This window comes from Abramis brama (genome assembly GCF_963993115.1).
Source record: "Abramis brama genome assembly, chromosome: 15".
Taxonomy (NCBI): Eukaryota; Metazoa; Chordata; class Actinopteri; order Cypriniformes; family Leuciscidae; genus Abramis; species Abramis brama.
Window position 1 is genome coordinate 21,702,108 of NC_139977.1, and position 26,229 is coordinate 21,728,336.

The 26,229-nt window shown below is 38.1% G+C and overlaps 1 protein-coding gene across 2 annotated transcripts in view; it reads right to left on the reverse strand.

The window, feature by feature from the left end:
• Positions 1–26,229, reverse strand: part of tnksa (tankyrase, TRF1-interacting ankyrin-related ADP-ribose polymerase a) — a 110,389-nt gene that overhangs the window by 59,555 nt on the left and 24,605 nt on the right. For both annotated transcript variants that reach the window (XM_084136403.1, XM_084136402.1), the window contains 2 exons: positions 8,166–8,202; positions 6,307–6,382 (listed from right to left, as the gene is read on the reverse strand). In XM_084136403.1, the coding sequence (XP_083992529.1) occupies positions 6,307–6,382; positions 8,166–8,202 (113 nt within the window). The remainder of the gene's footprint in view (positions 1–6,306; positions 6,383–8,165; positions 8,203–26,229) is intronic.

Below are 26,229 nucleotides of genomic sequence, written 5' to 3' on the forward strand. Positions count from 1 at the left end.
CCCGATACCGATACTGGCATCGGGCCGATACTGTCCTCATATAGCCTACTCGTACTCGTACTCATAAAAATTCGCCGATACCACGTACATTTTGCGAAACGAAACTGGCCGCCGCGAGTGCTTTGTCGAAGTGAACTGAGGCATAGACGCGCGAGCTGGTCGAGCACATCCCTTTAAACAGACAACAGTGGAAAGTTTGTTCAGTCGGATGTCAATGGCAAAGAAAATAAAACGAGGCATGTAGCTTATTATTAACGTTAACTGACGAGAGTGAGTGAGAGAGAGAGAGAGAGAGTGAGAGAGAGAGAGAGAGAGAAAGCGCGAGTTGAATGCTCTTGATTGCTGATCGTTCACTCAGCACATGTTATTTGGTTGAAAACTAAATCGTATATGTAAGTAAAGTAAAACATGAACTGTTACCTGATTTAAGTATAACGAGTGGTTCCCTACATTATTACAGGACGTGTGCAGGTCAAGAAGTTCCATGAACGCAAACATCCAAAGCGCGCGCCCCGCAAACCAGCGTCTCAGCGCGCGAATAGGCTACTGAATTATTGTCTTTCACGTCTTGCGCTTGTACGGACGAATTCACACAAAATTATGTAAAAACGCCCGTCTTGGCGAGTATCCTATAGTAGCCTAAACAAAGTCGGTTATATCTCAAATGAACGTAGCATGTTTAAATGCGGTCCGTGCGTTCGGTCTTAAAGGGGCAGCAGTTTAATAATCCTGCTTCTGTGTTTTAATGTTAATCAAACAAAGGACAAAGAAATACTCACTGCTCTTGACTAAATAGGCTACCCTTTTCAACTTTACAAAAATATCCATCTATATATAATTTATACAGTAATGAATATGCTTTTTTCACATTTGATTACTTTATTCAAATTTCTGTACCTGTTAGATCTACCTGAAAAACTCTAAAAACACTGTTTATTTAATTTGTAGTCTTTCTTTGTTCTATTGTATTTATTTGTCCTATTTGTAATTCGATTGTTTGTTCTTATTTTGTTACTGACTGCTTACTTCTTTTAAATTCACATTAATTAGGCAGGTAGTTTTTGTTGTAGTATCAAAATTGGATTAAATAATTGATATTTCACTGGTTTTGACAAACATCTGAACCACTGACCCAATCCTCAGCACTGAGCCCTGCTGGAGCTGCTCTAAATATGTGCTGTGCTATTAAATGAAAGATACAATATGATAGAGCAATAGAATGAACAATGACAGTAACAGAAGCTCATACGATGCATTTTAGCAGGCTTAATTAAACATGAAAATAACTGAAAGAAATATATATTTGATGAACAAATTAAGCCAACTAATATGATTTATATTATTTTGGTTTATCTACTAATACATTTAAAAATTACAAATGCAGTGAAAATTCAGGTATCGGTTACGGTATCGGTATCGGCGAGTACCAAAAATGAAAGTATCGGTATCGGACTCGTTCGGCAAAAAGTGGTATCGGGACATCCCTATATTTAACTGTAATAACTTAATAAAGCAGTGCATATTTTTATAATAGTCACTATTGAACATTGCTGTGTCGTCTCGAAATTGGCATTTCGAGAAAATCAGATGTATTTGTATCGACTAATGAAATGTTGCTGTCGTGGCAATCTTATTCCATACAATACAAGATGTGTGTGCTTTCTACTTGGGAACATGGGAAGGGAAAAACACAACAACAAATTCAATATTATTTTATGAATGATATGTCCTGTATAACCAAAAATCCCAAGAGAGGTGAAGTGTGTGGAAAACAGCAAGCAATAAATTGAGGACCCAAGGCCATCTGTTACATGATCCAGGGCTGAGAGCGTGATGGCCACTGAGGCAAATATATAATTACCAAATGAAAAGTGGTTCACTTGTAAGGGAGAGCGGGTGAAAGTGAATCACACCATTGTCATCAATACAAAGTTGCTCATATTTGGCAACAGAGTAGAGCGGAAGATTTAATGTTGAATGGAGATATATTGGCTAATTAAAGCTCAGTGGGAAGGATGTCTACTGTATTCTCATGCTCCAGTCAGAATATCAAAGCATTATGCATGACAAAGACAACCGTGGTGAAGCACCATGTAGTGTAAGAACGGACAATATGCTGCAGCGGACCTGGTGGACCTTACCCACCAGCATATGGCGTTTTCGCTTACAGACAACACAAGGGCCATGATTCTATCCTCAGTCAAAGAAAAAAAACGAATCAAACCTGCTCGGTTGGTTGGGCAGCTTAAAGGAACTGTGACAAAAGCTCTATAAAACGAAAATGTAGTGCTGAGGACGGCGTTATCAACACAAACATCCCACACTTTTGGAAACGAGAGGTGGACAAAGCATTTACTAAATCTTGTGTTCGCTGTAAACATTTATGCGTTGGGTAGTAGGAAGAGAAAAGGCAATAAATAGCAGTAAAGGCTGCCTAATATTATATTAGAACAAGAGTTCCTCTCATGTCTGACACCACCTCTGAAAATACAAATACTAAATGTATATGAATTGCGAGGTGTCCATTCTTAAAAGCATTTACCATAATTCTCTGGATTGCTGAATCACTTTTTGTATATAAGCCTATAGAGAGAAAATAATAAAAGTAACTGAAATATTCAGAATTATTTTGTTGATGACACAAGCCACATATATGAAAAAAACTATGTAGGGAATTACTGCAGTTTAATGTTGTTAATTTCGTGCATAAATATGACAAAAAATTAATTTGCTGAAAAAAGCCTTCACTTTCAATATTGAGATGTAATAATTTGACTGTTATTTACTGTTATTTACAATGTGGACAATCATGGCAGTATTGGGTGTGATAAAATATCAAGTTTATAAAGTGAACAGCTTTAAATTGACCTGAACCGCTACACCCTTAGCTGAAACATATGAAGTATTTATCGATCGAAACAGTGATACAAACCAAACCGTGCAAATCTAAATCGATACACCCACAGTTATTACAGAATATGGAGTATAACCACAAAACACTGTTTGGCGCAGAGACGTGTGGACAGAAGACCAAGGAAGTGCTTTTCTGTCTGAACACAGAATACATAATTCAACCATATGGGGGTTTGGCGGAGGTCCAGCCAAAATATGCTCAGAGTTACAGGATGGAATGAGTTTTGTGGAGGAAGGCTGTGTCTCTAAACAGTGCTGGCAGTCACTGTAAGTCAAATAACTTTTCATGGTTGAGACTGGAGTATCAGGTGGAAGAAATTGGCTATGAAATTAAAGGGACAGAGCTCACTTCCGAGAATCTCTCAAGGACTCTCTTCACTGTACAGCAGAGAAGATAAAGAATAAAACGAGGTAACCAGACAATAGGGAAAACTCTGTCTACAGAGTAGGATCTACATAAGAAGGTATCCTCTGATTAAATCAAACAAAGTATTTAGGCTTTGACAACCTGCTATGCTCTATTCTTCCTGTGGTGTCTTTCTATTTCTAATAAAGTAGCAAGTGCACCAGAGGGTTGGCAAAGAAAGCAACAAAAGGCAGGAGAGTGGCATCTTCGCGATTCAGGCAGAAGCTGCTATAAACATTACCTTAGACTAATCTTCATACACCCATAAAGCTGCATGGGAGAGCAAAACAGCCAACTAAAGCAGATGGACCCAGAAAGTGCATTTTTTCATTAAGACCAAAAGAGCTAAAGATTATCCCGGCATAATGCAAACGCCAGCTCTTTGTGCTTGAATAAGCATTATCATGGTGATTGTAAAATTCTTCCAAATCATGAACCAAAATCAGTTAAACATGAAATGCAATGCCAATCTATTGTGGGTTGAATCATCTGAGATTCATTCAAGATGCATCTAAATACTATAATCCCTTTACTAATGACGGCATCTCGCATAGAAACACTCTCTCAAATAGTGTATCGAGCATCAGACTTTGTTAGAGGTCTGCTAACACAGAGGCGCAAGATATGGGTCCTTGGGTCGATAAAAGCCAATCTCAGGCACATGCTCAGTGAGCCTTTACTCCACTCACCTGTTTTAAGATGAATAGAAACCTTGTTAAACAAGCTCAGGGATGAATTTCAATCTAAGGAGTTTAAAAAACCGAAGGATGTTTAGTCCAGTGTGAAATGGCCGACGTTCTGATCAAAAGGAGAAAATGTATGTTGTGCCATAAATTTTGCAAAATAAACGGCAGTAAGCCGCACTGGGATATCCATTTTGCACTGCATTAAAATGTTCACGAGTCGGGAAATGTCTGGACATCAATTGCATTCTTTACAGTGGAACTGGGAAAAAGTAATATCTCAAATGAGATGTTCATGATGAAACGCAATATATACGTGTCAGTAAACACAACATATACTGTCATATATAATCATGTATGTAACCGTAGTTGGTCTATTTAGAATTATGCTTGAGACTATATTGTATTATTTTTAAGCATTACAGACGTAAAATAAATAAATACATACAATTTTTCATTAAAATCACATGTTGATGCTTTAAAGGATTAGTACCTGACATACAAAAGGAAATTAATGAAGCAATTTCTTTAAAATGATTTAATAAAATGTCTTAGCCTGTAATCACAAGTAACTATGATTGGTTAATCCTGACCAGCCCCGAGAAAAAAAACAAAAAAAAAACTGGAAAATCATCACAGCATCCTTCAGAATGCATTTATAAGCTGCATCAGCAATCTAAAATTATTATTGTCACATTCAAAATAGACAGCAAAGAGTTGAATTAGAAGACTCATTATGTGATAAATCATAAATCTTTGTAAAACAGTTTTCAGAAATGATGTCACAGACAGTGGAAATGAGCTGAGAGTTCATGTCTGCAGCCAGACTCTTCTTAAAATGTTTACCAAAGCAGGGAAAAAAACATTTTGGGTAGCACGCTTGGGAAATCAGTCAATATTCAATAAATACGCATGAGGACTACATGCAGAAGCGGCTGAGAGTAATTCCTCTAAATCAAGCCCTTGATCTCACTGAGAGATTAGGACACTTCTACAACCATTTCACTGCTCCGATCATGTCCTTAGTGACAAATATTGATGGAGAAGTCGTTGTACACAGTCAAGTATTGTTTAAATAGATATATAAGACTATCTAAAAAATAGATATCCATTTTAAGGCATCCGTGCTATACAGTGTAATACATTTAAGCACTGAGTAAAAATAATTAACTACATGTATTTACTAAAGGGTAAGGGTTAGGATGAGGGTTTGGTTTAGGTTTAATTGCTTGTAATTATGCATAATTTATAGTTATTACTATGGAAACAAGGACACTGTAAAATAAAGTGTTCCCAAAAACTCAATTTAAAGCTCATGTTACACACAAAGAGTGAACTGCAGGCTAGTACTCTTGAAAGTAAACTGCAGTACATCTTCGTAAAAACCTGAGGGTTTGCTTTAATCTTGAAACCAATGCAACACTCATGCACAACAACAGCAGCAAAAACTAGTCTAATTAAATGGCAGTTCCACATAAATTACTTGAGTTATCTACTTGATTATATATGAACCAATTAAATAAGAGTGATGCTTCTTGGCTTCAGCTTTAAACCCAACCCTCAGCATTCACTTTTACTTTTAATTTGATGATAAAACTTATTTTCAACTGCAAAATTAACCCAATGAATGCAAGGTAAAGTGTGAAATATGCTGCATTTTCACAATGAAGCTTAGTCATGGAAGACACCATATGTAATTAAATATTCATATGAAGGCAATGTCTAACCAGTCGACTTGAAACAATTGTATTTTGGTTGGAACTATTATTTCCAATAGGATGGAAGCAGTGTTAGTGTCACTAGTGAAAATACAACAAAATCTAAAAACGATTTTGTTAACAGAAATAAAATATATAAACTAATATAACTCGAAAAACTCCATCTTAACTAAAATAAATTTTCATGACTGCAAAATGACTACTTACAGAAAGTATTCTTAGGTGTTCTTTTTAGACTATATAAACTAAACCTAAAATAGTGAAACTAGGGGGAAAAAATCTAACAATGAGTGAATGCTGAACAAAATAACAAAACTAAATTAAGATTTGAAAACTATAATAACCATGGACAGAAGTTGACTGAGACTAGTTAACTCTGCTGAGAGACATTGTGTGTGAACCGACTTTCCTGATGCTTATGAATGAAATCAGCTTAAAAAAATCAGCTTGTTTTCATTCATGTAAAATAAAATATGGCATCGACCTTGGCTCAGTTTTGGAAGTTTGTTGGAAGGAGAATATTAACAGTTCTATGGAGTATTCACAAACAGTGGTCAAACGTTAATGATGCAGTGAATGTTCTTACCTTACGACCATCGCTGGCGTGGCAGTTGACGTTTAACGGCGTAAGCAGGGCCATGAGCTTCTCTTCATTTCCGCTCCTGAAGCAAAGCAGCAGTTTTTAAAGAACATTGGGGAACAGTATAAAAGAATAAGCTAACAGTGAATTTCAAAGAGAAGATAAGGAGTGAAGGAGTAAAGGATAAAAGGAGAGATGGGGGAATAAAAGTCAAGAAAGGAGGATGTAAGACAAACATTACTATTACTATTGGTAATTTACTTTATGGAACATAAAGAAGAGACCGACAGGGTACCTTCAATTTAAATGTATCATATGCATAGGAGTGGCACTTGCGGATATCCTATAAAGTTCCTGCTGTAACTGGAGTGAGCCGTGGCCTGGAGATGTTTGAATCATCAGCACCTGCCAACGACATTTATGTTTCGCCAGCACCACGAGCTACAACACAGTGCTGAATTTGATAGGCCTGCCACGGCTATGACCAAAACCTCATGCCATCTGTGGCTAGAGATGGGCCTGATCCCACTCTAATCAAAAGATGAACAATGGCAAGGAGATATATTAGCTGCCAAACAATGTGGTCGTGCTCCTGTGCTGGAACATGTCGACGTCGAGTGTTCCATCTTTGGAAACTGTCAGGGTCTTGCAGGCATGCAAAAACTACTCTATGACAATAGCAGACTTGAGTCCGAGACTTTACTACAGGACAAGCCTTGCCAGAACCTTGCATAATAAGAGTTTGTTTCTCCCCAGTTACTCTGGGATACTCCTGCCAATAACTGCAGATAACTGGCTTAAATGAACAACAACATAAGTTCCTTCATTTAAATGCACACCCCACCACCAACATGGCAAAAAAGGGCTGGCTGTGAGATTACAATTGGGAAGAGAGGCTGAGGAATGGGAGGGTGTCATCAATCTTCTTGATGCGTTTGCAGATGCATCCTGGTCTTCGGGAGATTACTACTAAGAAGAGCACAGGCCATAAGTCAAACCCGACTTTCTTGCAAATAGTTGTCTATCTGCATCGCCCACCTTCCATTCTGCAAGTCTCTAAAAATGATTCTCAATTTATAGCGTTACTCGTGCCATCCTTAAAGGGGTGGGGCAGAGATCAGCCTAATTCCACAACAATGAAGCCCCCTGTGATCACGTGTTCCTATCAATCTTTCTTCCTAATGTTGGAGAGAATTACAAGGTCTTTGTAGTTCCTTTCTCTCTTGATCATTAAAAAAACAAGAGTCCTGATTCGTATCCATGCTCTGGGCTGTGCCTGAAGGCAGGGGTATAAAAAGGGGGGTAAGGCCAATGGAGATGTAGACCAGAGTATGAAAAGGAACATCTTTTCTCTGTAACGAAAAGGTGGTGACTGCTGGGATTGCCTACGTGTCACGTGTTTCAAAAGGCAGTCTTGTTTTTCCATGGCTAGGTGTCCTATGGTGACAATCAGGTGTTTGGTGAAATGGAGTTTCCCCAGACAACAGGTAGGATGTGAAGTTGTCTCTTTCGCATCCTTCTCCTCTGGTTTCACCTGCAGCACTCGGAAACCAATTAAAACAGAATTCACCACATGGAATAAAGCATTCTGCCCATGGCATGCAGCTAAATGGAAACTCTCAGGCTGTCCTCTGTGTAGGAAGTGGGCTCCTCCAGGCCATCACATGTACGTATTAAATGCATCCATTGAGTGAGACATTCCTGGTCCTGACGGCACCTTCTCCGACACATGCCTTAATTCATATCCATGTGCACAGACAAAAGAAAAATAGCGTCTATGGAAAAAGCAAGGGAGGGAGGAAGAGAACGGAATCATGAGAGAGTGGGAAATGACATGAGGAAAGGTTGAGAAGGCATGTACTCACCTCGCAGCTTCCAAGAGTTCGTCCTTCTTGTATTCACCTAAGTGATTACAAAAAATCATGGTGTCAGAGGCAAACAGAATGAAGGACGTACAGCAGCAGCAAGAAGCCAGAGTAACTAAGGAGCAGCGGACCGCCGGCAGCCCCACACAGACAACTCAAACACACACGCGCACAGGCATCAGTGCACCAATGCTGCCTTGCTTTTCTCTCGTTCTCTGCCTGTCTCTCTCTTCTGGTGGTGGCGTTGCCGAGCGCCAACCCCTCTTGCCTGATGAAACCGTGACGTTGAGCAGTTGGTGGACACGGCATCGGCAGTGTCTAGGATACGGTGGACGAACTGACGCATATCCCTGCTCACTCCACAAATTAAATGGCTCTCTTTCTCAGGCAGACAGACAGCACACACACACGCACGCATATATACAAACACACACACACCCCTCCCCTTGTATACAGTGAGCCCGATACTTCCCCTCCACTGTCAATTTTATGTTTGTATAGGAGGAGCTGTTGCCGTGATAACACAAGATAAGAGAAGGGGGGAAATATGTAATAAACAAATGTCGCCCGCCCCGCTCTCTCCCCCCTACCCACAATACCCAGCCTCTCAACCAATCGGAGAGAACCAACTAATTCAGCTGTGATTCCTCCCCACCCCCACATGTGCTTGCTCTTGCTCTCTAGCTCTCTACACCGAGGCTTGTGGAGACAAGAGAAGAGAGGAATAAGGGGGGGAGGATGCAAAAAGACAGGGCGAAAGAGGGAGGGAGCAGAAAAAGCAGCAGAAAGGCATGTGAAAATGTTGTGGAGAGATGGATATCATGACATATGGGCTGAACAACAAAATGACTAAAACAAAATGCTTTGAGTAGGGCTTGTTTGGCGTTTTGTGGCAGTCGCATACAAAAGGGAAGGATGGTAATAAAACCGAAAAAGGCATGCCTGGAAGCTTCATGTGCTCGGCAGGCCATCAGTTGCATTCTCACCGAGAGGGCGGCCAACCTCCAAGCCTGACGTCCCCCCTACAGAGAGATCCTAATGGCGCGCAGCGCACAAAACACAAAAACAAACACTCATAGAGTCGACAATTATGATTTTGCCAATGGTAGGCCATAAATATTCTTACTGTGCATGAAACTGTATTTTGCATAGTTTTTATAAACAATATATATTTCTATCCACAACAGTGGAACTATTAAAGAGTTTCCCTTGTATATTAATGACAAACGGATGTGTTAGCATTTTGATCATGGATCCTGCTCACACATAACCTCTAAACTAAAAAAATGTTTTTCAATTTATAGATTATATACTGTCACTCTGTAAAACTGTGATGAAAACACAATGATAGATTAGGATTTTGTTCCTCATACATTTGTTTTTGTGGTTAAATGAGGAATATTCCACACTGGTGTCACAAAGAAAATTTGGAGAAAAAATAGTAAAGTAAAAACAATTGGGGAAAAATATGGTACAAACAAGCCATGTCAAATGTTTTCTTTAGTAGACTCTAAGCCTTTTATTTGAACCACAGTCAACATTAAACTGTAAGGTTAAATTTGATTACTTTGTTAATTCATGATACTTAAATACATCAACTTATAAACAACACTTTTAAAATATTAATATGTTAAATGTTCTTTCCACAATTATACATTTCAAGTTGTATACATTTATATTAATGGGTAATTAATGGGTTAATTGCTAGTTCACAATACCACAACAAAAAGAACATTTTAAACCAGCAAGGAGTAATTATCATTTTAATAGGCCGACTTAAACCTTGTAATATTCCATTTCCTATTAAAATTATCTATCACTAAAGTGCATCTTTTATTTAGGAATTTGTATTTAGTGTTTGGCAAGTGTTAATTCTGGACCCTGCGTAGAGGAGAAGGTGGCTAGTCACCCCAGAAAAACACTTCTAAATGCCCTTTTGGTGTCTGACTGTTGACTGGCGCAAATCAATCCCAACCCCGGAGAAAGACTAAATGACCCGAGTTATAGAGCGCGTTTAATGGATATCATAAATTTCACTTTGTTACAATCTAAAGCATGGCATGAGAGATGGAGACAACAATGCTTGACGATGGCAAAATGATCCGGGAGTGAAATCTTGTCACGTCCTGGTCTGGTACTGAGTTTTTCTTGCTTAGTCAGTATTAAACCACTGAATGTCCCCTGGACAAATCACTTTCAGAGCGCTAAACGACATTATTGACAGGAAGGAGAGCTTTAAGAAAAAGAGAGGGAAAAGAAAAGAAAAGAAAAGAAAAGACCACAGATGGTAAGGCAAAAAATATCACGACTTCAGAGACTATTAACGAGCTGCCTGCCAAGTTTAGCAATCTTTCATAACAGCATCAGAGGCACTATTAGTCTAGTCGAACTGTTGCAGTCAGATGCTCTCTCTGCATGAAAAGGATGCATATTTACCCAAAAGCTAAAAGGAAAAAAATATCTAGATTGATTTATACATTATTCTAAAGTACATGCGAGTATGATGCCCACTGATATACAAGTAAATAATAATAGGAGTAATTTCTGTGATGTTCCTCTGATCTAATCAAATCCCAGTAGGCAAACATTATTAAAAATGCTATGCCTCCGCTTTACCACTCAGAAATGTGAGAGCTCAAAACATACAAAAGTTTAGGGGCAGCAAGATTTTTTTTTATTATTATTGAAAGAAAGAAATTAATACTTTTATTCAGCAGGAATCCGTTAAATTAATTGTCAGTTTACATTGTTAAAAACATTCTATTTAAAATAAATTCTGTTCTTTTGACTTTTCTATTGATCAAAGAATCCTGATCACAGTTTCCACAAAAATATTCAATAGCAGGACTGCTTTCAACATTGATTATAATAATAAATGTTTCTTGAGCACCAAATCAGCATTTTGGAATGATTTCTGCAGGACCATGAGACACTTAGGACTGGAGTAATGGCTACTAAAAATTAAGCTTTGCCACCACAGGACTAAATTACATTTTAAATGTATTAAAATAGAAAACAGCTATTTTAAATAGTCATAATATTTCATAATATTACTGGTTTTAATGTATTTTTGATTAAATAAATTCAGCATCGGTGAGCAAGATACTTATTTTTTCAAAAATGTTCTCGCTGACCCCAATCAACCTAATACTTGACATTAATGTATAGTTTAACAACAAACTGTTAATTGATTAAATAAATAAAAAAATTATATATATATATATATATATATATATATATATATATATATATATATAATAAAAACATATATATAAATAAAAAAATTCCCCTGCTCAAAATTTGCATTGCATTGATTTTTTTTATCCATTCATCTCATTCTAACAAGCTTTTTTATATATATATATATATATATATATATATATAAAAAAAATATATATATATATTTAAAAAGCCTAAAGTATTGCAACGACAAACACAAAATGGTCAAATTCATTGAAGGATATATCTGTTGTTGTTGTTTTTTTAATCTCTGCCAGTCTATCCCTTCAGGACGTGCACAAATGATTATTTCCTCCCTCTTCAAACACCACCACTGAAGCAAGGCCTAATCGCCTCTCCGACTGAACCGTGAGTACATCGGTTGCTTGAATTTCAGTATATATTTTGTGTGGGTGGGTGTGAGAGCAACAACTCAAAGTAAACATGCGCAGCCTGAGGAAAAATGACCTGCCTTTGATTTTCGGGCCGACACACTGATAAAGTGCACTTGGCAAACTGATAGAGTGCACTTCAGTCTCTTGCTGTGAAGAGAGTTGTTTGTGTGGCGCACAACTGTGAGTGAGGAAAGGTTAGAGGGAACCGGCACGTGTGGTCAGGGCGACTGGACCCCTGTCCAGCCGGCTCAGAGAAAGAAGGGTTGAACAGGACGGGTAGGTGGTGTTGCATCGTAAAGGTGTTCTCCACGTAATTCTAGGGCTGCTTAACAGACACACTCCTGCTGAGATATGATGGGAAACGGAGGGCAAATCCTGTTTGCTGCACCACACAATTTCCTTTCTGGAGCCAAAATAAACATTGGGAGATTAGCTTAATTTCCGCTTCCTACACCGTGTTTGTCAGCAGCACACGTGTTTCATAACACTGAGGAGTCTTAAAACCTCATTTCAATCTTAAATGATTTTCTGAATGCTTCTGTCATATTTTTAGCTGTTATAGTATTCAAAAAATACACCCCTCTTCATGGAGTCTTTAAGACATGTTTAGCGTCCGCATGAAACTTTGCAACGAGATTCAGTCTAGACATGCCATATTCAGTTATCTAAAAAGCAACCACATTTCTAACAAATTTGCAACCATAAATATAGGCTAAGCTATATCCATTTCTGCTGCATTAATCCATGAAATGAATTCCGCCCACTTAATTATTCAAAAGCAACACTGAACTATCTAACACATTTGTATAAACATATTGTCAGACAAAGATGCGGCTGTGATATAAAAATTTCCCTTCAATGTTTTTTTTTTCTTCTCCCTGCTCAAAATTTGCATTGCATGGATTTTTTTCTCCATTCATCTCATTCTAACAAGCTTTTGAGCTGTATTTTTACAAAGTAGCTGATATTCAGCAGGAAGAGCCTTATGGGTAAAGTTTGTGGCACTCTGCAACCCATTAAAGGGCTTCATGCTTCATTTCAGCTGAAGGGAAAGAGAGAGAGACTGGAAAAAGATATCTTACAAAGCACAATTAACTAAATAAATCTCATTTATAACAAACAATCTAAATATATAGCAATAATATTATCCTTTATTCCTTTCCATGAGTATATATCTACACTATATGGCGTGATAAGCAGCCACAGCTTTGCACTAACCAGCAAACTCCTTCATTCTTCCAATTATCTGGCATATGTGCAGCTCAGTCCCAATGCTTATTGAGGAAATAAACCATATTGAGAAGAACAACAATATTCACCTTCTGTTAATATAACTCATGACTCACAACTCTAGGCAAGAGAGACCCAAGTGCACTACCACACAGCTGAAAGCAAAAGACTGATGATGCCTCTGACAAGACCTGCAACTCAAATTATTGCTTTGTTGGCTGCAATTTATATAAACACGGTGAAAACCCCCTTTTGGTTTTGGATCAGTGACTCCAAATGGAAAGTTCTTGGGACTAGGTATTAAAAGATCAGAGCCCTGAGACACGGTCACAGTTTACTGACGGCAAAGTGGATCCCTTCTGCCAAACGGAGAGCTGGGAATTGGAACCTAAGCCACGGAAAACAATCCAGCTGAGCCCTTGCCTCTCTCCTCTGGCTACACCAGAGAATTTAGCTGTCAATCAAAACCTTGGCATACCCTGAATGAGCCATTAAAGAGAAAAATGTTTTAGGGTTTGAGCCATAAGGTATCACTCCCATTCAGTCAGGACATCAATTTCACGTCCTCAATACCAGAAAATAAATAAAACCATAATTCCAAATATTGCTTCTATGGTAGCCTATGGCTTTATTAAGTAAATAAGCAGCACATAAGCTAATAAGCTAACCACAGAAAGTGTGTTTCTCAGACATCAAGAGCCCTAAAGGATTTTACTGGGACATGCACAGCTTGGATAGAATCTTAAATAGTTTTTCCCCATATTGGGATATCAATTGTTACCTGTGTGGATTCCCAAGCAATTATGTTGATGTTGTTCAATGCATAACAACTGAGGTGTCCTGAAGTCCAATTAGGGCAAGTCAGTTTACTTGGCGGCCACCTTGGAAACACCCTTATCTATGTCAAATAAATGCTGTTCTTTTGATTAAAAGTTTCACAGTTTCCACAAAATGATTAAGCACCACAACTGTTTTCAACATTGATTATAATAAGAATGATTTCAGATGTGACTCAGATGACTGGAGTAACGACTGCTGAAAATTCAGCTCCGCCGTCACAGGAATAAATTACATTAAAAATTAAAATATATTAAAATAGAAAGCAGTTATTTTAAATTGCAGTATTTTTGATCAAATAAATGCAGACTAGGTGAGAAATTGTAGACTTATTTTCAAAAACATTAAAAAAAATCTTACCTAAAATTATATGATTTTAACACAACAGTATTTAAAGTATTTACTCTAAATACACTACAAATGTTCAACACTAGAATATGTGCATTGTGCAGGATACATCGACAAGGCTGTTGGCAGATTTTGGAACGGGCACAAGGGAGAGCTAACACGCCTGTTAATTAGACAATATTGCTCTATCACTGCTGGTCACCCACAGCAAGAACTGCCATTTCACAGCAAGACAACAATTAGAGATAGCTGTCTACCCTGGCAAAACAAAAAAAAACAAAAAATTCTCTATGGTTTTGCCATTGCATCACTGCCAAAGACTCAACCCGGCCAATCATAAGAATTTAAACCTCTCCAGAGATCATCAAACAACAGAGTAAATCAGGACGTGCTGCGACCCCCACTCTTCTCCAGTTGTTTTATCCTGCATCTGGAGAGTTGGATAACTAAGCTCATTATTTCGGTTTCTCTTCTCCCCATGTCTTCTGTATTCCTGCCTACAGTTTTATTACAGGCAGGCCGGGAAGCCACTCAGCCATGTGTAAAACCAGGCAATTACAGCTCAGTGATAATAGCAACCAAGGGCAACAGATAGCCTGGGAAGATGAATCGCTTTCTTCTCCGTCATGGAAGAGGAAAACATCAGCTAGGCCAATTGGCAAGGTGTCTGATCTCCCAATGATTTCCATTGTCAGGCTTTCTGATTTGTCATTTCAGGAAAGACGCTGCAAAATAGTTGCACCCATCACTGAGTGTTTATGCCACAAAAGAAAGGGAAAGGTGACAGCCAACGGAGTAGAACGGAATTTGCATGTTCTCATGGTAACCCTCCTGAGAAATGCTCTGATAGATAAAGACAAATGAAAACTTGGGAGGGAGGATCTCAGGGTTGAGAGAATTCATCAGGGAGCCGATCGAAAGGCAGCACACCACGGTAATCAATGAGCTGTCAGGGATGGAGGGCAGGCTTGTCACAGAGTGGAGAACAAAGTGACGGGCCATGAGCATCTAACAGTGAAAATGGGTGGCCCTTAAAATATATCCAATTGGAAAGTCCATTAGCCAGTTTATTTTCAGGCTCTTTCAAATGACACTTTCACACAAGTTAAAACTAATCGAACTATGGCCAAAACATTACACTTACTGGGAATGCTACTCTTTTCTTATGGTGGAAGGGCTTTAAAGGGATAGTTCACCAAATAAAAAACACTCTTCAAAACACTTGGATTAAAACGCTTAATTCATATGTAGTACTTTTACAAATGTCTTTACAAATATGGACTTTCATTGGTTGGATGGTTCATATGTGCTCCGAAGATGAACGAGAGACTTGGGTTTGGGTGAGTAAATGACAGATGTTTCATTTTGAGTGAACTATATTATTAAGCCTCTTATTAGACAGTAAAATTTCAAATTTATAAAAAACTGTCAAACAGAAAGAGGAGACATTGAATCAGACACAACGCATGCCGGACTTGAACCTGCCTCTTCAACTTGAGCAGCAAGGCTAAACAATAACCACTGCAGTGCACAACAGGTCAGAACCTTTTTTTCCCTTTTCTTTTATTTTACGAAATAGACAAACAAATAGTTTTGTGATTGAGCATCCAAGACCCTGAATAAAACCCTGAATTATCTGCAATATTGGATTTTATGCATTTCTGGTTCTGAAACCCTGTTAAACCTCATGATAGTGGGTTGAATATCAAATAAAGTGTTTCAGGCTTCTTCTTTTTTTACTATGATCATGGGATGTGGGAGGTTCCTGGTGCCATACACAGTCACAGATGTATCTGCTCCACTTCTGGTGTGTAATATACTTTCGCTGTGGGCATGCAAAAGGGATTATGTTCCTGCCGCAATAAGAGGTTTATCCTCCTCATACTCGGTATAAGAAAGGACTTAGTGAAAAACCCACCAAATGAGGAATAAAGCAATAGGGGAGGGCGGAAGGAAGGTGCAGAAAATCTTTCTTAATAAAATGGGTCATAAAAAAAAACCCATCACACCAACACTTTGACGTTGTCATTGCATTTCAATTGATTTCCATGAACAAATGCGCAAACGACTTCAAAGATAATTTTTCGGAGACGTTCTGAAAGGAAAAGTGAGCTATGACCTTTTCAGCTTAAACCCCTTTGCTGCCAATTCCATTCAGATCCGACTCTCTCAGACTTTCTCTTCGTTTGTGCGGCCCCCGCTTCTTCTGGCGCGTTTTAGCTTGTTTACTGCTGACTGCTTTGTGTGCCGGTATACGAAGGTGATCTGGCCCTGACACCGCAGGCATCCTGAGCTGTGGGCACAGAGGGCCTATTTAACATTTCTGGCTTTAAGGAGCCTCACTGCATAACCCTAGCTCAACTATACGCGCTACGCTGCTTGCTAATCTGTTCGTTGCTCCTAAGAACTGTCAGGGAAGCCAACAGCACCTGCCCGGAAACAGGCAGCTTTCCCAGAAAAACCAAAACGTGTCCGGCACCCTTAAATACGCTGTGGCTCCTGCCGCAGACTCTGTTATGTGAGTGTCTGAGGCAAGCATAGGCTGAAGAGACTGAACCAGCACCTCCCTCTGGGAGCTAATCATAATAACAATGTGAACACTTACTGGTCTATGACTTCCTTAAGAGATGCCATTTGTATGCAGGACTACAGACATCTCATTTAAGGCTTTGCATTCAAGGACTAAATCATTGAATTACACACAAGCAAGGTGGCGAATTACGGTCTAAACATCTGAGCGTCGTCATTATATCTGTAGCCTCTATTCTGACACCTTCCTAATAGAACTTAGGCTACTGAAAAAAGGACTAATGAAAGCAAACTGATAGGAACCAGTAGGATACAATTTGTGAGCATGATGTCTAAGCTTTTTGTTTTGTCAGCCTGATATTTGTCCAAAAGCTCACGCTGAGACTCACCCACAGGGGGGCAGTGTGAGTCCCATGACACACGTCTCTGCCACACTAATGCTCTTTGAATCTCTCATTTTACTTAGACACAAGCGGGCAAAAACATACAAACACACAGCATTCCCACTGGTTCCTTCTGTAAACACCACAAGAACCTGATTTCAGATCACTGGGTAATTAGCTGCTGCTGCTAGAACTTGGAAAGACTTTCAAATAAAAAAAATCAAAGTCTATGTAACATCACAGTCAGACATTAAACTTTGCTTTCCTTTTGCAAGCTAAGAAACACTGCAGTATATTGGTTGGTTGAGGTAATGTGAACTGTCAGCCTGGGCTCTTTACGTTAATGATATCCTCGTGGATCTATATCTGACCTTGGCTAATCTGGACGTCAAATGAGATCTGCGCAACACAAGCATGTACTGTCAGGATCAATAAGACTTTGCACGTATATAAGCCTGAAGTGGGCTAATCTAGCAGGAATCTACAAGAAGAGGAAGATAAAAGACTGCAGTACAAAAAATCCAGGTATAGAACCAAATAGGATATGTGGAAAACATTAAGCACCTCAAGACATGTGAATTTTTCCAGCAACAGCACAGAGGTGGTTCTGCATAAAATCTGTACTGAAATACTATGTCGGCACTGACTTACCAAATTTCAAGCATTTGTTATATAAAGGTCTTGGAAACATTTTAATATACCTTCATTGTTCTTTTTTACTCAATATTTGTATGTATGTTAAGATTGATTATTGTGCAGTGTCCCAGACTAAGAATTTCCATTTTCAACTATAAAAAAAAGTAAATCACAAAAAATATGAATTACCAAAAAAATTAATGCAACAAAAATAGTGGAAAAAAAAGAGTAAATGTGATCAATGTTTTTCATGCATAATCAAGCAATTTTCTAAAGCGATGCTTAATGTGCAAAGATATTTTGTCTATATTTAGGATACATAAAAGATAAGTCAGCAATTTTTTTAAACAACGTAATTTCCATCATAGAATACAGAATACTAATAAATATGAAATACAATGAATATTTATACATTTTATGTGATGGCAATGATCATTAGATCATATATACGAATAGTCTATACCGTCTTCTATTTTAATATATTTTAAAATGTAATTTACTTATGTGATGACAAAGCTGAAGTGTCATATGATCCTTCAGAAGTGATTTGATGAATAATACAAAACATTTGTTATTGTTATCAATGATGAAAATGGTTATGAATGTAATATTTTAATGCATCTGATCTGTATAAAAAAGTATTCATTTTCTTTTTTATTCTTATTGACCGTTGGGCATGTTAGTAGACAAATTAATCAAACTATTCAGTGAGAAAAGTTTAATTATGTTTAAAAAGAATTAGGAGTCTAAAAAGTTTACAGGTCCAAAAGTGTTTAAAGTTAAAGAAACACCCACAAACAAAATTAACCATTATAATAACTAGGGATGCACCGAAATACAATTCTAGGCCAAAACCGAAAATTTTGAATGCACTTCCAAAAAACAAAAATGGGCTTTTTTTTTGTATAATTGTATTAGTATTTTAATGAAATTCAATCATTATAATGGAGCAAATATAATAAACACTTTTTTGAAAGTAATACTAAAATTGGACAGAAAATGTATTAATATTAAAATTAATATATTATTCTTTAATCAATTCTATGCAACAGAATCAGATTTAACAGATTTATTTTTGACCAATTATCCAAATAAAGTATAGTCCTACAAAGCTATTGCAGAGCATATTGGAGCGGATCAGTGAACGAGAGGGTAGCGTCATTTAACCAGTGTTGCCCAGCATGGCTATACACACAGCAACAATACTACTACATCTCCTATTGGCACGTTTTTTTGAGTGGACTTTGCTTTGCTAGCATGAGCGGTACATGAGTGGAGCGTTGGCATGGGCCGTGAACCGCTGATCGCTGCACGTGCATAGAGCAGAATATTGAGAGGAGCGTCAAACTGCACAGTGATAACTGTTAGAGCGAGACTGAAACCTGAGCGCTGAACACTGAGGGGCCGAAATTTCAGTGCATCCCTAATAATAACCAAGCATTAGACATGGCTATGTAAATAATCCGATTTTTTATTTATTATTTTACATATTTGGATTAGCTCAGTGTATTACCTTTTCTCCAAATGCAGAAAAGATGTCATTGTGCTGTTTTAGACTTCAGCTAGAAATATAAAGATAGACAATGAACAAATCTTTGCCTGCTTGATGATAAAATCTTAATAGGAATAGGAAAATTGCAACTCAGAGACTCATTACACACCAGTCTGGCCCAGTAAGACAGACAGAGGGGCTGATTACACTGATTTAACAGCCCAGTGTCCAGTGAAGAGGATTGATCAGCTTTACACACCCACAAGCAAGCTCTGACCATTAAGCTAAGTAATTAATTGAAGTTAATGTTGCCTCAGATATTCCTCTTTGTAAAATGGCTCTGTGAACTCCCATTATCGAAGCTCGTCTGGGTGCTTTATCAGCAAAAATTAATGAGTTCTCCTCTTTTTTTCCCCCAAAGAGAGCCACAGGAAATGTGTTTTTTATCAAAGAAAATCTAATAGCTGTAAAACACTAGAGGAAAAAAAAACAAATTGTATAAATGGAGCTGGGATAGTATATTTAGACATGATCAGAGTAGAAGAGAACTGAGACAGCAGGGATTGAGCAGCGAGAACATCATGCTAAACACTACTGACATGCATTCTCTCGTTACATCCAGCTTTTATCCAAAGCGTCTTAAAGTGCATTCAAAGTATACGTTTTATTAGTAGATGCGGTTCCTGGGAGTCAATCCTTAACCTTAATCAAACCTGAGTGTTGCCAGCACCTTGCTCTACCTGTTGAGCTGGAAAACACAAAGCTATACAATTCTGCTTTTAGCTAAGATCATCACTAGAGGTTGAATAAAATTCAGATCAATGAAATGTTCAGGTCTTTGCACAAAGCATCAAAGCATAATGAAAGCGAGGTGGCTGTAAGCTGCATACAAAACAAGGTCTTTGCATTGCATTAAGAGCACTGAAGGGAAAAAAGGTACACAAGAAAAATAATAAATTACATTTGGATTTCAGTCCATGTGAGGAGCTTAGTGGCTGGGCTTCTGGGTGCTCTGTACACTGCAGACAGGAGCGGATAATTTCAGGAGAGCATTAATTATTCAGAGATAAACAGAGACTCCCTTGATCTGAAGCTCCACAGGTGGGCTGAAAAAAGATCTCACGCTGGTCCTTGAGCTCATGGGTAAAAATGGCCTCAGATCAATGAAATATGTCTCAGTCTGAGACACACACCAAATTCCCAAGTTACAAACATTTCAGATGAAGGAACTTTCTCAGTTTATGGGTCTAGTCACCAGAGCCTAGGGTTCCAGAACCATTTCAAACCATTCAGAACGGTTCATGTCCGCTAACGAAAATAAATGAAGGGGAATTCTTCTGCCAATATAGACAAACATACTAAAATACTCATCGGTAACAAGCTACAGAAGGAAGCAAGGAACAAATACATTTCAAATTTATAATATAAACATTTTACAAATTATAAGAAAGAAAGAAAGATGGATAGACAGATTACAGTTTAGAAGTAGGCTAGAGCAGGGGTGTCCAATCCTGCTCCTTGAGGGCCAAATCAAGGTCTTACTAGGCATACTGGAAACGTCCAGGCAGGTGTGTTGAGGCAAGCTGGAGCTAAACTCTGCAGGACCGAGTTTGGTCACGATTTACAGTTTTTAATATGCTGTAACAAAAAACACAACCTGAAAGGTCTTTGCGTCAGACGTTCATGGGGGATAAAAAGGATTATCTGACCCACCCAGCAGGGCACAGGCTATGGATCAATTGCTAGATCTAATTGACTGGGAAGAGACTGCCTGCCTGCAACCAAAAGGTAAATCTTATAAATAAAACTGTAGCCAGTTTTATTTTCCTGCTTAAATCCTGGCGGGGAGAGGCAAGATATTATGCTGAATAGATTAAACAAACAACCCCTCTTTATGTTGGTGCTAAGAGCACTTGAAGATGTTTGCATTACAGATTTTTGTGTTGCAATGCATCACAGGGCTCTTAAAACAGCTTGAGGCATTTTCGATTCAAATTGGGAAAATATGTTCATAATAACATGCTAGCAAAGGCAAAAGAGCAGCCCCAAAACTTAAAGTCTAGAAAAAAGGGTGGCAATATATAAAAGAAAAACAATCAAACAGGATTTACCTTGGATTTTAAAAATGGAATTGAAGAGAGCTGGATGGAGTTCAAAGAACATTGGTGAGAAAATAAACATGGGGATTTGTTCTGTTCTCTCTTGAAAAGCAAAGAAATAACTGATGTTCTCACACACTTCATGTTCGTATTTTCAACGGGGAAAAAAGTAAAGTTGGGTGATATGACCAAAACAGCATATATGAATCACAATATAGCTATTTTGTAGGAATTGTATTATATATTACATAATCAAGTGGTAATTCCTATTTCTGCAGCTGTATTATTTTGGAACTTGGATGCATATTGCATACCAAAAGGTACGATTATTTATAAAAAAAAAAAAGAATAATAAGTCTGGCATCAGTACATAACAGCTTCATATTATATAACACAAGTTAAAAACAGAAGACAAATACATTTGAAAAATGTTTGAATGACCTGTCATAAAAAAAACGTTTAAAAAAAAATCCGCGATTGCAATGCTCCATCGTCATACCACTCAGCCCTACCTGGTGAACCTCACCTGAGAGCAGTGGACCAAAGATGATGTCCTGACAAGCTGTAAAAATGGCTGAGGCTGTTTACCTGATGTCAAGCAGCAGTTCAGGTCTAGCCATCTGTCCTCTCCGAGTGGAGACCAGGCTGGACGTCAAGACATCATGCAAAGAACCAGAAGGTTCTCAAAGACAAAAAGCAGTGGTTTATTGTGTTCTGTATTCTTACTCCGGATTCTGAGTAATGAGCAGTCAAGCTGTCTGCTGTGAGATAGGTGGACGGATAATTATGTGACAGAGCATCTATCCCTCTGTTGTACAGGGAGGGGAACTGACATGAAATACTTCTGGGAAGCTGACAAACACTGCAGTGTGACATGATATACAACAGCATTTTGTAATTAAATCATGCAGACTTTATGACCTACTATTATTTGAAAGCTTACATTACATATTTTTTTACAAAATTATTTTCACAGTACAGTACCATTTAAATTAACAGGTAAAGGGGAAGGAAGAAAAGAAAATTAAAGACAAGCCTCAGAATTCAAGGTCCAATCATTTTCCTTTATCTAGTGTATATTACTTTTTTTTACCCATATCTACACTACTGTTCAACACTTTCGCTCTAGAATGCTTGTTTTTCAGCGGGAATGCAATTCATTTGCACAAAACAACACCGATTTGACCAATTGCATTAAGGCTACGCTTCAAGCAGCAGTTATTGTGATGTAGGCTACACACAAATGAATGTTAATGTTAATTAAAGACCAAGGCTAGCAAATGTCTCCTATAAGCTGCGTGTTGAAATTAGACTAGCACTTAACCATGAACACATAAGCCACACCACACAAATGGCTTTTAATTGGTATATTTCGTTAGCAAACATATAACTATAATTGTTAAGTTCTTTCCATCAATCAATTTATTAATTTCACATTTAAAAGATTTCATGAGGTTAACTTATACCCTACTTGTGATCAGTCTGCACAAATACCGATCAACATGCTTGTTTGCTTTGCGGCCCCTTTAAATAAATGTAAAAGTTTTAAAAAAAGACCAAGCATCTGATCTACGTCAGAGCGTCCACGAATCTTTCTACAGTGTTGTTGGCCGGGCAGCCAGAGCGAATTTCGATGCTCTCGCCGGCGGAGACGAACACACAGTTACACGCCGGCATTGACAAGTGCTTGTGTGAGGGGTTATGAGATAGCCACAACTTTAGTTTAACAGATTTTTTTATTATTAATTTATTTATTATTAGGATGAATTGCCTTACAAAAATGTTCACATTTACTGAGTTCTTAAAAACACAGATGGATAGTTCAAAATATGTACCATTATTTTGACTGAAAAAACAACAAACAAAAAAGGACATATATAAACCTAGCACCTAAACTTTTATTTTACAACTATTATCTGTTCTGTATATGGTAGATAGGTTTGTAGGTCTTTCTCCCTGGATATGAGCGTGCGTGCGTGCGTGCGTGCGTGCGTGCGTGCGCGTTACTTCAATTATCAGTCACACAAATGTAATCCACATGCATCTTCCGCATGTGTGTAAAGTATAGAGAGAAAGTGGGGGAGGGGAAGTTATGAGGCTCGCCTTACAGTGTGTAATATTTACATATGGCATATAATAATATCTATAACCTCTACGAAGAGCTGTGCACATGCAAGTGACAGGATTTCGGGTGTATGAGCACCGCTTGCACACTGTCTTTGCCACTAGAGCCAATGATTTGCTGCTTTCAGTGTGTCTCTCATTGAAAATGAACTAGAGACTTGTGCACGGATCCCATGTGAAAACCGCCTTCGTGTCGAAGTGGTACTACCAGCCCAAATTATGAGCAGCCCACCGGGAATTCTCCCGATTCTCCTGATGGCCACTCTGGGCCTGGATGCATCAATAGCCCAACTGATCTGAGACTATCGGCACTTCATTAAACTTCCTATAATGCGATTTAACCTCACTTTCTTGGTGTTGAAGGTCAGATGCATTAGTTTCATGATCCCTTGAGGATTTAAGCAGACTACATTTGCACAACTGATTCTGTGTAATCCTATAGACTATGACAGATGGAAAACTAGTGATTTTTTTAAAAAATATCTCTAAAAACAGGTGGGGCATTATGAAACAATAAAAAGAGACAAACAGTTGGATCTGTCATAGCTTAAGCATGCTGATTTATTTAAATGTATGCACACCCACATATTCACCTAGCGTAAAACACGTGAACAAAATCTCTGCGGTCATTCAAATTAGACTGAAAGATATGCACTATTGGTTGGTTTAAACTCATCTGGGAAAGAATTTGGCAAGAATATCAAATTAATTATTTTTCTATTGGATTAAGAAAGTAAACAAGTAAAACATACTTTGTTCAGCTAGCAAATATCCTACTCCTTCCTTAGTCCAAAAATACTAAAAAATGACACACAAGGGAGTAGGTCTGTGTTTTCCGCTATTGTTGACTCTGGGTTTTAAGAGATTGTCTAGGGCAGTGGTTCTCAAAGTGTGGGGCACCAAGGTTACTGCAAGGGGGGCGCAGGAGATGAGCAGAAAAAAACGAAAGGAAAAAAAACAGCTGTTGCGTTACTACGGCATTCAAGTGCGTGAATAGCGGTTAGAGCTCTGCCTTTATAAAGCGGCAACGAACGGCAATTACACTGAATCGTTCTTCTTCAGACCGTTGGAACAAGCCCAACATAGAAGTTGCTCGCCATAGAATAGCTTTTCTATGTGCAATGGGCGAATCACAAGCTGCTATTGTGAACGCCTCACTCCGCTGCTGTGCGCGTTCCGGTAAGAAGACCAACAAGAAGCTGAGCTCGTGAGGCACTGTCAAAAGCTGTAAGGTGCTTTATATAGTGTTCATCCAAAGCATCACTTAACTATTTAAATGTTTTTGTTTATTTAAATTAAAAGTTCTGCTCTATTATTCTCTCTTACTGTTATATGATTCAATGACATTACAAAGTGAAAGTTGAAGTTTGCATCAACAAACTTTGTTTCTTTCCATACTTCTACCCCCCCACCCCGCAGTTCCAGAGAAAACATCATCCAAGACCATCAGTGACTTTGTATTCCCCTTGACATTTTCCAGTTTAGACTCTATAGTTCTCAGAGTAATATGACCAACATAAATCCATTTATAGATGGTAAGGAACAGACACAGAAAAAAGAACCCAAAAAAGTGGGCAATACAAAAGCTCAGAGGTTCTAGCCCTTGAGAAAAACGTTCTGCAAGCATGCAAGAAATAATGGTTAAAAGGGCTCTTTTTGAAGCCATGCAGCAGTCCACTACCTTACTAATTCAGGTCTATATCTCATAAGAACATGTACTCTGCTTTCTTGCACTGTTTTTGTGCTGGAGGGTATCCGGACTTCAAACATCTTTCCATAACACACATAAATGTCAGAGTCATCATTCAGACGCCTCACCCTGGGATTCGCTCTTTTAAAGGACAAGGTTTTTTGTTTGTCTGTGAAATTGAACTTGTATTGACTCAAAATATCTTTGTTTTATCATGGGAAGTGGGCCCTAATGAATAGTACTTCTTGAAAGTCTATCAAGCAAAACTAAATGAACAGCGTGGCAAGAGGATGATATGCCAGCGGCTATTTGATTGTTCCATTCTGAAGTGTTATGAACTAATCTCTGCAAAACAAACAAGCCGAACAAATTGGATTTATCAAGCCTGTAACAATAGAGAAATTTACTCACATCTGATTACAATACAGCACCAGGGGCGAGGTGAACTCTGACATTTGAGAATGGCCAAACAAAACTTATTTAGTTAACAAACAACTGCAATCTCATGCATCATCTTTTTAGATCAAACCTAAATGTATACTTTACAAAACAAGCCTTAACAATGTCTACAATTTTTCAATCAAGTCTCACATTTGCCTTTTCTGTGTCTCATATTAGAGGTAGAGTCATATTAATCATAAAGCTCACATCTAAACTCCCTTCTAATCACTATCTGGAAGTCGCTCAAATGAAAATGGTGCAGAACACGGGCAATTTTCCTAAACATTACATATATTTAATACCACTTACAACAGTAGTGTTCTGCCAGGAATATGTTCAGTTCTGCACTGGCACTTTTTGTCCAATTATTGCACTTTGTTTTACACTAGCCACCAGAAACCACAGACTTTTCTTAAAATCCTCAGCCAAACTGTGTGGCAAATACATTATAAAATTAGACATCCACATACAAAATTAAGCTAATAACTTCCCTATCTGAACCATCAGTGGTCTAGCAAGAATTAAATGCCTCATTACTCATATAAAACTATTAGCCTTTAAATAAATAAAAAAAGATAATTGCAAAAACACAAAATGAATCAGTGTGGAACGCAGCATTCAGCAGTAATTGATCATTTCAC